Below are 14,386 nucleotides of genomic sequence, written 5' to 3'. Positions count from 1 at the left end.
ATATTTAATAACGTGGAGTTAGAGAATGTTGTAAGCGAACAGATAGCTCAGTCCATTGAGTGAATACTGTGCAAAGCACATAACTTTAGGCTGAGGAATGTGAAATCATTGTTCATTTGCCATTATTTTTTAAACCAGTTTTATTGAGGCATAATTGCTATACAAAAAACTGTATATATTTAATATGTGCAACTTAACGAGCTTAGAGGTAAGCATTCCCTGGTGAAATCATCGCTACAATCTATGACATAAACATATACATCACCTTCAAAAGTTTCCTTTTACCCTCTTTATGGTTATTATTATTTTGTTATTAAAACACTTAACATAAGATTTACTTTTTTAGTACATTTTTTGGTATATGACACAGTGCTGTTAACTAGACACTATGCTGTGCAGTAGATCTCTAGGACTTAATTCATCTTGTATAATTGAAACTTGGTCCTTTTGGACTAATGCCTGACTATTTATCCCTCCCCTCAGAGCTGACAACCACTAATAATGTACTCTCTGCTCCTATGAATTTTACTATTTTAGATTAATCATTTAAGTAGTATCATATAGTTTTTTTCCTCCTATGTAGGGCTTATTTCACTTAGTGTACCAAATTCAACAGATCATTAAAAGAATCATACAGCACAACCAAGTGGGATTTACTCCTGTAATACAAGGATGGCTCAACATCTGCAAATCAATGTGATATGCCACATTAACCAAATGAAAGATAAACATTATGAGATTTTCTCAATATATTCAGAAAAGACATTTGACAAAATTAATCACCTTTTCATGATCAAAACTCTCAAATAATAAGCTATAGAGGGAACTTACCTCAATGCAATAAAGTTATATATGAAAAATCCACAGCTAATATCATACTCTATGGTGAAAAACCAAAATTTGTTCCTCTAAGACTAGGAACAAGACAGGAAGACCTTCTCTCACCAATTCTGTTCAATAGGGTACTGCATAGTACTAGAAGTCCTAGACAAAACAATTAGGCAAGAAAATAGAAAATATCAAAATTAGAAAGGTAGAAATAAAATTATCTCTGTTTGGAAATGACATTACCATATATGTAGAAAACCCTAAAGAATCCACAAAAATTCATTAGAACAAATAAATGGATCCAGTAACATTGCAGGTTACAAAATCTACCTACAAAAGTCAGTTGTATTTGTATACACTAACAATGAAGTATATGAAGAAGAAATCAAGAAACAATCTCATTTACATTAGCATCAAAAAGAATAAAATGCTTAGAGACAAATTTAACAAAGTAGGTGAATAACTTCTGCACTGAAAACCATAAAACACTGAGGAGAGAAATCTGAAAAGACATCCCATGGTAATGGGTTGGAAAAGTAATATTGTTAAAATGTCCATACCACCCAAAGCCATTTACAAATTCTATGCAATCCTTATCAAAATCCAAATGGTATATTTTACAGAAATAGAAAGACAATCCTAACATTGATAAAGAACCACAAAAGACCACATATAGCCAAAGTAATTTTGAGCAAGAAAAACAGAGCTGAAGGCAGCATACTTTTTAAATTGAATTTATTGGGGTGGCATTGATTCATGAAATCATATAGGTTCCAAGTGTACAACTCAATAAAACATCACCTGCATATTGCACAGTGTACCTACACCCCAAGCAAAGTCTCTTTCCATCCCTATTGCCCCTTTGCCCCACCTTGCACACCTGCACCCCCCTTTCCCTCTGGCTATCACCACACTGTTTACACTGTTGTCTGTCTTTCCCTTCTTTCATCCAGCCCCCAAGGCCCCTCCCATCTGACAGCTGTCAGTCTGTTCCATATATCCATGCCTCTGTTTCTATTTTGTTGATTTTTAAATATATTACAAAGCTAAAGCAATCAACACAGTATGACACTAACATAAAAACAGGCATATAGACCACTGGAACAGAATAGAGGGCCCAGAAATAAACCCATGCATATACAGTGAACTCATCTTCAGTAATAGTGCCAATCCAAGAATTCACTGATATTAATATTGCAGTTTTCTAGATTCTACATTCAAAATACAGAGAATCTATTTAGGAAATATGAGAGGGAAGCCTTATCAAAAAGTACTTGTTTGCCTTTTTATTACTTATGACACTATTATCAGGAATTACTGGCACATCTGGCACATCATCTAGAGTGCTGTAAATAAACGTGAGGGTACACACCCTCTCCAGACAAAGACAGAAATACACAAAATCTTCTGTAAACCTACGACATGATTAAGAACAAAAAAAAATTTATATTAATTTTATTATTTCAAATTTGTTCAGTTAATGCATAAGGCTGTGTTAGTATTCAGAAGGAAAAATCTGTGTTTGGTATATCTTTGGTTTTGATTTTGATTTTGGATTTTTTATTTTAATGGAAGAGTCTATAAACCAATTGAAAAGGTTAGAAGTGGATTCAGGATTGATGCATTTGAATAAAGTCAGTCTCAATATTATAAATATAACCTAGCCAAGAAAAATAATGAGTTAGTCTAATTTTATAGTTAACTCATTTAACCTAAGGTCAGAATTGTTTTAAATAACTTGACAATGACAAATGGTACCTTATTATATGGTGTAGATGTTTATCAGAAGCTACACATCTGCAGGAAAGAATCTTTAAAATAAATGTAGAGGACAGTGAGCACAGTAGGGGATGACATAGTTTCTAATTCCTGTGGAGTCCTGGTCATCGTTTTTTGCCCTAGAAGATTCTTCTCTGCATAGAATGTTTCATTTCACTGTCAATGTTTGGGGATGTTCAGACTAAGGAGAGTGATTCTGTCTGTATAATCCTCTGCTAGTATCAAGTAGAAATCATTCCAGAACATTCTCGACTTTCCTTTTCATCCCCTTCCTCTTACTCTCCTACTTTGTCAAATGAACATGTGGGTGAGGGTGGCTCCTTCTTGGTGGGTGGTCAAGGGAGACCCAACTTGTCATTTCTCTCCCCATGCACCCTACTCATTGTGTCTGTAGAACTAGCTCTTGATGATATTCTTTAAATTTAAATGATCATATAACTGCGTAATACAACTGAAACTGTGTGACTTTTTTCTTCTTTTAGGAGAATGAATGTATGAGAATAAAAATTTTAGGAGATTGCTACTACTGTGTGTCTGGACTGCCGATATCGCTCCCTAACCATGCCAAGAATTGTGTGAAAATGGGACTGGATATGTGTGAAGCCATAAAGTAGGTGTAATGCTTAATAAGATCTTCTTTAACAGTTTAGTAAGTTTTAGTTGCAGTTCTCACTTGCCACTATTTCTATTTATCTGTCACTGGCATTAAATATATTATTATACATTTAACTATTAATGTGCAGAGACCCATTTGTTGGCATGTGAGTAGCTTGATCCAAAGCAAGACTTTTCTAAGTGTTTTGTGTTATTATTACTGGCTCTAGATTTTTGCAAAACTGAGTTATAAATCTACAGAAAAGGACAGTTTTAGTTTTTTTAAAGTGATTTTTAAACAACTTTAGATATCTTTTTTAATCTTAAAATGTCTGCACTTTTAGGATCTCTTGTGATTTCTGACAGACAGGATGGCTACATACAAACTGTAAGAAGGAAAGTAGTTTTATCAACAGGAAGCAATTAATATAAAACACAACTGAAAATTACTTCATCTAGTAAAAAATCCTCAGCTCTGAGAAGTTAGTTTCAGTTTATAGTCATAGTATATGTTTTCTGTATTGTATCTGTAGTTTCTTTCATTGTAATTCTGGGAAATATTTGCTTATGTAGAAAAAATGTTTTCATTAGAGTTGACAAATTACAGGGTAAAAATATCAGGTACAAAGTTAATTTTAATTCCAGCACCATAATGCATCTATCTTTAGCAATGCCCTTTGTAAAAGCCAGAATAATCTTGTAAATGATAAAAGGTCTTTGTTTATTATATGATTGAAAGGTTTTAGTTTACTGGATGTTTTAATCAAGTGATTTTTACCTTGTCTTCCACATAGTTTTACTCTAAACAGGATAAGAATTCAGTGGCCAATGTTCTGTTCCCTTGTCTCAGGGTTAGAGTAGGTGTGGTTTTACACAAGGAAGCAGCAAGTCAGGCTGTCACTGGGTTGAGCTCCTCATGTATGTTGGCCATGAGCTCAAATGAACTAAAAGATGTCATCCAGGGAAAAATAATGGAGCATCCACAGCCTCAACTGAGTCCCAGAGGCCTAAGTGTTCCAGATCCACTAGCTCAGTAGCAACTGCTATAGACCACTGGGCAGATCCAGGAATGGGTGGCAAATGAATCATGTGAAATCAAACAAAGAATTGTGATGGGGTAGGAGTTAGTCAGTGTGGCCTCAGCTACCACACAGAAGTGTGTGGGAAATAACTGTCCTTGCTTTTTCCCATAAATAAATCATGTATCTTCTTTGATACATGAAAAATATTTTGTATTTATTTCAAAAGTCATTAACTCTTCCTAACAGTATGGATCTAGATGAAAGTGAATCTAATCAGTGGGACTAATAGGTTTTCTCAAGTTTATAACCCATGCCTGGGGCAACCTCAGTGTTGCTTTCAAACACGAGGTGTAATGGGTTCTGTTGGAGGAAAGCAGTCTCTCTGGATTTCTCTTATACGTAAATATGGGGGAGATTTTATGAAGGATAGATTTACTTATGTGCATCACTTACATTTTGGATTAAACAATTCATCCTTTTACTAAAGATTGATTTGTTTCTGAATCAACCGTTTTCCAGTTCTGTTATATTTACATTATTCTAGCAAGTTGAAGAGCTTTTAGGAGAAAGAATCCTTGATTCTGATCCACTGGCAGGTCACCAGTTCATCAGTAATATCATTTTTTTCTGTTACATTGTTTTCATTACGGTAAAATATACATAACATAAATATTGCCCTTTCATTTTTCTGTGTAAAATTCAATAGTGTTAAGTACTCTCAAAATGTGCAATCATCACTACTCTCTACTTCCAAAGCTTGTTATCATCCCAAAGAAAAACTCCATTAAGCAATAACTCTCCATACCCTTCTCTTCCCAGCCTTTGGTAACTTCAATTCTACTTTTTGTCTCTATGACCTTGCCTATTCTAGTTCTTTCCTAGAAGCAGAATCATACATTACATTTGTCCTTTCGTGTACAGCTTATTTCACATAGTACATTTTCAAGATTCATGCACTCTGGGGCATGTGTCAGTAATTCATTTTATTTTATGGTGAAATCATTTTTCATTGCATGGTATATATCAATTCAATTTATCCATTCATCACAGATACATCAGTAATATCTTACGTGTCCAGAATCTCATTAATGTTAGCAGATTTGGGGAAACTTTTCAGAACTCTTGCTTCTAACTTAACTTAGCTTCAAATCTTACTGAGCATGTGTCCCATTATCTTCTACTCATTGATCATGGCCTCCACATTCCTCCTCTGTTATAAATAACCTATTTGGCTCATATACAGCTGACAAAGTGACCGTTAATAAGTTGTTTTGTTGCATGCCCCAATAAAGGGCAGAGAAAGCAAGGGCATCTCAGCAAATTTCAAAAATTCTTTGTTCTTTCTCACATGCAAGGGCAAGTATTTCATTCCCATTCATTAAACAGTAAGGTGGGAATGAATAAAATAATTTTAACTTTTTAGGATGGTGAAGAGAAAGCGCACACTTGGCACTCAGAATTTTGCCAGATTATCTCAGGTTTTTCTTCATAGGAACAAGTAACATGGGTTTACGAATGTTTGCCTGTGTTTTCCCCTCTGTGCCTAGTTCCCTATTCACTAACGCACCACTACAGAAGGACTTCAGCTGCAGTTTTGGGAAGCTCCCAATGCTTAGAGAGATTTTATTTTTCCTGTCATGAGATTGTAAACTATTCTTAATTAACAAAGTGATATGATGCAGGACCCTGATATTGTAAGTCATTAAAGTTCCTCTTCAACTACAAAGTTTGTCTATTATGGTTGTAAGCTTTAAACAATTATTTCAACATTTTTCTATAGGTCACATAGATTGCATTCACATGCATTAAAACACTTTGTCAGTGAATTCATTTGAACCCTGGATCAATTCATTTTCCTACAAAAGACACACAGGACATGGAGATAGTTTTAAAGGGTCAAATTATTAACCAGTCAGTTCTGTCAGAACGGCCACTGCAGAGTGCCTTGTGTCCCCTTTCTATCCTCCCTCGGCTCTCTGCTGACCATATTTTGGTACAGAAATACCACATGGTTGGAACTGTTCTCTCTCAACAATATAAAATTTTAAGAACAATTACAAGTTTTTTGACAAATTATTCATCTCCCAAAGACAGAAACAAAGTAAACCCTTCTGAAATGACTTGGGTCAATTAATAAACTTGTATCGAGTGTCTGCGTTGCCCCAGGCCCAGAGCCCACTGATGGGAACACAGACCGCTGGGACAAGGTCTGTGTCTTCATGGGGACGACACTAAGGGCAGATATGGACACAAATGGGAGTGCTACCTGCACTCCGGGAGGTTGGAGCATGAAGAAGGGGTTCCTCATCAACCTAGAAAGAGAGACCAGAAAGCCTTTCTGGATGAGGACAAGGTCATGCCTAATCCATAGATGGAAGAGCAAGGCAAACTGGCCATGTGACACCCACGCCCTGTCAGGGAAAAGGGACTCAGGGGAGTGGGGAGCAGAGAGAGGAACCATTATGAGCAAAGGTCCCAAGGTGAGCACCATACAGGGCCTGGGCTGCCATAGCACTCACTGCCGCTGGAGGGCAGTGTCGAGGGCAGAGGTGTGAGTAGAGGTTGTGGCCCATCCTGCCTGCAGGGATGAAGGGTTTGGATGACGTGCATAATGTTTGTTGTCTTTTGGGGGGAAAAAACCATGAAAGGAAGATAGAGACAGGGGAAGGGCAAGGAAGGGAAGAGAAAGGAAAGGAAGAGAAGGTAATAACTTTCTATATTCCTTTTTCAGGAGGCCTTTTATTTTTACATTGTAGTTCTGTTTCTTTTGATCATGTTTAGCATGCTTAAATGATGTCATTTTCTCATCTAAGCATGACACCTATACCTATGTCGTTGTGAGCCATTTAAGTTTCATTTACTGGAGCCCACACATGGTAACCCTTCCTCCGGGCTGTGTCGCAATCAGGGTCATTGTTTCCCTTCGCATAGCCTCTGGGGCTGATTCTCCCCAGGTAACTGGAGACACTTCCTGCATACTTCTTCTACAATAATATTTTAATTGATAAGTGCACTTAGCTGGCAGAAATAAATAAGCATTGCCAAGCATTGTCATTTTCCCTTAAAGAAAGTTCTTCATTTGTCTCTGTTATTGAGTTGGGAGATAGGATCCTAAGGTATTTTTTAACAGCCGTTAAAGGGAAGGGGGGTTGGGGGGCTGGATGAAAAAGATGAAGAAATTAAGGGGAAAAAAAAAACCCATCTCATAGACCCAGACAACAGTATGGTGATTAGCAGCGGGAAAGTGGGGTAGGAGGAGGGAGACGAGGGTAAAGGGAGTATAATGGTGATGGGAGGAGATTTGACTTTGAGCACATAATACAATATAGAGATGATGTATTACAGAATTATATACCTGGAACCTATATACTTTTATTAACCAGTCACCCCAATTAAGAAATGAGTAAAAATAATAAATTATTTTTAAATTAATTTCTTTTTTATGACACTGTATGCATTATTATGCTTTTTATAAAGTTTTTTTGTTGTTAAAGGTTGTACACAATTAAAAATATTTAATCTCATGGTTATTTTTTTAAATTGCTATTCAGGCAAAAGTCAGTATTAAGCTCACAAATAAGCTGTATTTTCTCTACATTGGGGACATACATTAGGCTAAGCACTAGAATTGCAAATGGCATCTGAAATTCTTCCCAACAATATTAGGCAATGTGCTATGATTCTAGTATGAAAATTCAGAGGAGGTGTCAGCACATGAAAGGAGCTTGATGCTCATCAATTGAAAAAGTAAAGCTATAGTTGAAATGCAGCCTGATGGGCTTTTCTAGCCCAAACATTGGAGCTTATGTCTAGTCTGGGAGTAACCAGAAAGAAAAACCTTTTATCTTGACTCACAGCGGTAAGCTTCTGCTATAGGGGAAGTTGTGATAATATTTCTAATAGTCCGAGAAATTCTGAATAATAAAATGCCTTGAAAATTGGCCAAGAGTTAAAGGAAGGAGAGGCTGTTTCTGGATGATGATGTAAGTTTCCTTCTCTTTAGGAAAGTGAGGGATGCTACTGGAGTTGATATCAACATGCGTGTGGGAGTGCACTCCGGGAATGTCCTCTGTGGTGTGATTGGTCTGCAGAAGTGGCAGTATGATGTGTGGTCACATGATGTTACCTTGGCCAATCACATGGAAGCTGGAGGCGTCCCAGGGTAAGGCTGCACATTGAATTTCTCTCTTTAAGTTGGCTACATGGTTAGTCAGCAGGTTAATAACTTACAGCTCAGTGTTGGATGATTTCTATGTTATTTATGCCCTACAGCCTCTTTCATTAATCAGATAAACATGACCTGTCAAGTTCCAATTCCACCACCCCCATGACCTATGGTCAAAGACTATTGATATCAGATCCTAAATTACAAACTGTTACTTATTTTCCAATTTATGAATAGAGACACAAGTTGAAGATGTTTTATCCTGCAGTGCAGTTATGGCATTTCTCTATTATTGGTGACCCCTGAAACCAGTACTATTAAAATAAGAAAACTGTGGCATCCATCTTTGGTTAGTCATTTCAGATAAGAGAATTTCAATGTAAGTGCTATAATTTGGAGAAACATGAGAGCAAACATTGAGAGAGAAAACCCATACTTTTATACCGATCAGCACACTTTCTAAAATGCCTCTGGCATGCATTTCAACAAATATACTCATACACAAAAATATTTTATGATCAAACAGTTATTCACCACACTCACGAAGCGGGTTTCTGTGATTGCTGAGATGCTCCAAACAGCAGTAGCTCCTGACGTTAGAAGTATCTTTCTAAAGATCACAGTCCATTTTACCAAGAGCATACAGCCTTCCCTTCACTGGGGGGAGGAGAAGAAATGACTTCTGAAATAACAAGTAAAGCAGAAAATCTTCCTTCGTGGATGCCCTTATGTATCTTGATTATGGTTTTAAAATGGAATTTCAGGCGTGTTCACATCTCTTCTGTCACTCTGGAACACTTGAATGGAGCTTATAAAGTGGAGGAAGGAGACGGTGACATCAGGGACCCATATTTAAAGCAGCATCTGGTGAAAACCTACTTTGTAATCAATCCTAAGGTCAGTATTGTAAAGAGTCTTTAATTAGCCTATGGCTTTTGTGATAAAAAGGCAAAGGGGCAAATTACTGTATAGGTACATTTTTTTCAGTAGAAAATCAGTGTAAGTCTTGGCCTCTAAAGTTACTTTAAATGCATATGGCATTTTAATCATGAAATGTGTTTTAAATAATGAATTTAAATTTATTTATTAAATAATTGAAATACTTGCCCTCTATGACAAGGTTGCATATGTTAGTCAATGTATGTGGTAATCCATGATGCTTCTGGGCCCCAACCGGGCAGTTGGAAAATTAAAGAGAAATATTTTGCTGAGACCTTCAGATGATAAAAACTTAATGCGATGAAATAAGATGAACGTATAAGAAAAAGGAAAAGAAGGCATTTCTAAAAGATTAACAACTAAATGTCACCTACACATTTGTGTGAGGACATGTGTGTGCAGACATATTTAACTTCCATGCAATAATACCCTCTGTTACCTGGACGACCATCCCACCCAGACAGAAGGTTAGGACCTGAGTCCTCTGTTGACACCACAGATCCACCAGAATGAGGGCCTTAGGGCTCCCATCTCCTTTAACCTTTCTCAAATTCCTGCCAGAGGAGTATTGTTGCTATTTAAAGATTAAGAATGCAAAACTAGAAGGGGTTATGTAACTTTCGTGAAATCACACAGCTGTTAAATGGTGCAAATGTGAGCAAGAAACACTACCAAACTGTCAAAACCCATACCACAAAATCAAGAGAGTCAAATGTGTGATGTCTACTCATGGCAGCCTCCCTCAAACCCCAGGTTCTCCATGGGAGGCAGGCTTTAGTTCACTTGACAGTGGATCTACAGACAGATGTGTGACAGCAGGAAAAACTATGGGGTGATGGGGTACCATGGGGAAAAGGCAAAGAGTGAGTACAAAAAACACTGTATTCACGCAAAGAACACCAAATCATGGATAAGTAAGACCATTAGCATTAAAACAAAAAACAAAAAGAACAACTTCAGTCTCTATTCCAGTCACGTTAGGGAAACTCAACCATCAAGAAAAGTTGAAACAGATCAGTAAAAATTTACTTTATAAAAATGGTGATTAAATTAGCTATTTTTTCCTAATTTTAAATCACAACTAAGTGTTGCTGTCTGGAAAAAATCACTCAGCTCAAGCAGCTTGTAACACTGCATACCATTAGCACTGAAGGAATGAGGGCAAGAAGCCATAAAGGTGAAGGGGGGATGCTAAAGGAATGTGCTTATTCAAGGGAAACTTCTTGAAGGGTGGCGCCAGAAGGGGAAGGTGTCCACCTTTGGCACGCCAGGTGTAAGGCTTTTCTTCTTACCCCAAGGGAGAACGACGGAGTCCCCAGCACCTCTTCAGACCTCGCCACACCCTTGATGGGCCCAAGATGAGGGCCTCTGTGCGCATGACCCGGTACCTGGAGTCCTGGGGTGCAGCCAAGCCCTTTGCACACCTGCACCACAGGGACAGCATGACCACGGAGAACGGCAAGATCAGCACTATGGTATGTCCTCCCCCTGTTCCAAAGCATCTTAGCACCAAATGAAGGGCTTGTTCCCCAAACCAAAAGGCATCGCCTGCAAAAATAACTTCTGTCTGTAATGAAGCAAACTTACCATCTCCGACTTCTCGGAGAGGCTCCTTACAAACAGCTATTAGGGTGTGAATGAGTGCCAACCTTGAATTGCTAGGGGTTTTCACCCAGGCTGACTTTGCATAATAACTTTTCAGCACAAGACTGTTATTTACAACTGACAGTGGCAACTGAAAACAATTGAACTTTTTTTAAAAATCCAGGTTTGTTTTTTGTGTTTTGTTTTTGCTCTCATTAAATAGAAAGCCTGAGCATCTAATAAAAGAACGGTGAAGGCATAACGTCCTTGCAGTCTGAATAAAATTATTAAGACTTCTTCTTCACCCAAGTGTTCGGCTGTGTCAGGAGCAATGTGCAACCTCTTTTTGTGGTTACTTGTTTATATCCATCGAACTTCCATCAGATAATAAAGTCTCAAAGCTCCTTTCAGCAGGGCCATTTTCAACAAGATGGCTGCAATGCAGATAGAAAAAGAAAGACCCACAGGAGGAAAGAAAAATAAGTATAATTAAGCACTTAGAATAATCCCAATGCTATCGTTCGATTTTAAAACAACCTCTGAGTAAAATTAACTGTATTAGGGATGTAGTTGAGGTAAAAAAAAAAAAAAAGAAAGAAAATGGACTGTTACATGATTCTCATTAGCTACTGAGAAGAAACATACCAGTTTGTCAGGTAAAAGTGAGCATTTCTAGTCTTCCTGTGTCCCACCTCTCCCAGCATGTCACAATGACATACCCAAGCCCAACAGGTAGGCTCAGCGTTCTTGTTTGACTTAGTTATAATTCTCCTCTCAACTTCCCTTGTTCTTTTTTTAACTAAAAAATAAATGTGACTTGACAGAAGACCATGATTCATCAGACCATCACCAAGAGAGACCACCAAAACAAATGTTAGAGGACTTTGCCTTCTATTGGGAAGAGAGAGAACATAAGTAGAGACAAAGGAACACAATTATTTTAGGTGCTACTGAAGGTTACGATGAAGATGGAACGGAGTGATGTTTGTTGGAGTGACTAGTGTGATCACTCTGTGTAGAAGAGCGGGGGAAGTTTCAATGGAGAGGAGGAAATTGGGAAAGGAGATGGCATAACAACAAATTCAGTGGTTCTAAGAGGGAAATGAATGTGGTATCTTCGGGGGTCAGAGAGGATGCTGGTGTGACTGTAGTGTTATCAACAATGAGCAAAGAAAGTCATCCGGCTGATTGATATGCACTAAGGAGTTGAGCTTAAGTCACTCTAAATATAATGGGAAGTCACTAGAGGGTTTTAAGTGAGGGAAGGGCATGGTATAATGAGCTTTGCAATGATGGAGCAAGAGTGCACGTGTCCAAATGAGAGTGATGCTCACTTATGCTAATATTTTATTTTATTTTTACTGGTTTTTTAAAATTAATTTTTAAATCACTTTTATTTTTAATTACAGTTGACATACATTATTATATTAGTTTCAGGTGTACACCCCAGGAATTAGGCATTACATAACTTAATAAATGATCATCCTGATATATCTCATACCCACCTGACAACATAAGTAGTTACTAGTTGACTATATTCCCTACGTTAAGATTTTAGTAGTGCAAACAGTGAGAAGCAAATTCAGGGTCTGATTTGAATATAGAGCAAGTCAGACTCCATGATGCAGCAGATATGTGTGAAAATGAGGATCAAGGATTAATTCACACTGCTGTTAGCTGCACAGCTGGAAGCATGATAATGCCATTAGCTGCGGTGAGAAATACTAGGGAGAAATCAGGTGGCTTAAGATGGAAAAATCAAGACTTTGCTAATGGAAATCTTTAAATCAATATGCCTTTTAGGCAGCTAAGTGCAGCTAGGAAGTTGGCTGTTGGATGTGCAAATCTAGACCCCAGGGAAGAGGCCCAAACTGGAGATGCGTCAGGTTTTAGATGATATCTAAAGCCGTGAAGCTGGATGAAGTTATCACGAAGAGAAGATATCAAAGGAGGAGGGCCTGGGGCATCTGGGGCTGTTTAGCATTTAGAACTGTTGAGAACAAAACATCCTAGAATGCTAGTATTGAGTGGTCAATGAAGGTCGATGCTGTTATCACTCTTATGAAGTAATAATAATAATTTGGATAATTTTGCTATATTTATTGTTAATGCTAGTGGCTACTAATCATATTTCTCATTGAGATTTGTTGTTCACCAGTAGTTGGTTAGTTGGTTTTCAGGAAATAAGAATTATATATATAAAATTAGAACATTATTTTCCGTGCTGTTTCCTTTTTTGTTTCGTTTTGTTTCTTTGTTCTACATTTTTATTAAGTACAATTGAGATATAATATTCTTAGTTTTTAAATGTTGCTAGTAGAAAATTTTAAACTATATGTGTGGCTCACGTTTGTGACTTCCATTGTGGGTTTTTGTGTTTTTTTTAATTGTTTTTCTATTACAGTTGTCCCGTTTTCTCCCCCATTGCTCTCCCCTACCCTGCGCATCCCTCCCCCCTCCCGCAGTCAATCCCCACCCCATCGTCTATGTCCGTAGGTCATTTATACTGGTTCCTTGACTAGACCCTTCCTCTCTTTCCCCCTTTTTCCCCTTCCCCCCTCCTGCCTGGTCACTGTCAGTCTGTTCCTTGTTTACAAACCTCTGGTTCTATTTTGCTGTTTCTATGCTATTTCTTATGTACACCTGTGAAAAGGTATTTTCCAGGTGAGATGCTGACATTTTTGTAGTTGTCTATATCTCATCAGTCCATGTTGCCCCAGGACGTAACAGTGCCTGTCTTCCTTATTGTCTCAGCGTGGGACCACAGGAAGTATTTTAGCCTGACTTTAATCTGTTAGGTTGGTAAAGATGCCTCCTTCCAGGGAGCGTTACAAGTTCCAGTGGTTGCTTGACCTTCAGGATATTGTTTATGAAATCAGAGGACGTCTTGAACAAACGCAGTTTTCTTAACTGGCTGGTTTCACCATTCACAGATAAAGAACCTAGGGACTGCCTTAGGAGCAAGATAAAACATCTTAAGAAAAGTCAAAGTGTTTGTGTAACACATGAAGCCCATGTGACCGTTACTTAGTAATGTCTGTCACTCACTTTCAGAATGATCCCATCGTCATTCTTATTAATATATTCCAGGTTTGAACAGTTGTCAGTGCCAGAAGTTATTTCTTTTATCCAATCCCCTTATGCAGAGCTCCAGAGTCCTTTTTTTTTAAAGACTGTGTGAGAAATAAACATTGATCAGTTGCTTCTCACATGCCCCCAAACAGGAACCTGGCCCACAACCCAGGCATGTACCCTGACTGGGAATCAAACTAATGACCTTTCAGTTTGCAAGATGACACCCAGCCAACTTAACTACACCAGTCAGGGAAAGCTCTGTTGACTTTTGATTCAAGACTGATAGAGCTGGTGAATAATAAATAATTTTACTTTATGTACTAAAACTTGGAGCTCAGTTATTTGTTAAAATGCTTTACCTTTTCCTAGGTAAATGCATTTCCTTAATTCACTTCTTAAC

At 37.8% G+C, this 14,386-nt stretch overlaps 1 protein-coding gene across 1 annotated transcript in view; it reads left to right on the top strand.

Moving 5' to 3' along the window:
* Positions 1 to 14,386, top strand: part of ADCY2 (adenylate cyclase 2) — a 378,366-nt gene that overhangs the window by 256,367 nt on the left and 107,613 nt on the right. The window contains exons 7-10 of the mRNA XM_090276238.1: positions 3,090 to 3,217; positions 8,227 to 8,385; positions 9,153 to 9,285; positions 10,626 to 10,802. Coding sequence (XP_090132364.1) covers positions 3,090 to 3,217; positions 8,227 to 8,385; positions 9,153 to 9,285; positions 10,626 to 10,802 — 597 coding nt within the window. The remainder of the gene's footprint in view (positions 1 to 3,089; positions 3,218 to 8,226; positions 8,386 to 9,152; positions 9,286 to 10,625; positions 10,803 to 14,386) is intronic.

The sequence above is a fragment of the Furipterus horrens genome, unplaced genomic scaffold, assembly GCF_987537825.1.
Source record: "Furipterus horrens unplaced genomic scaffold, mFurHor1.1.pri manual_scaffold_5, whole genome shotgun sequence".
NCBI classification, from domain to species: Eukaryota; Metazoa; Chordata; class Mammalia; order Chiroptera; family Furipteridae; genus Furipterus; species Furipterus horrens.
This window is presented reverse-complemented; position numbering and strand designations above follow the sequence as displayed.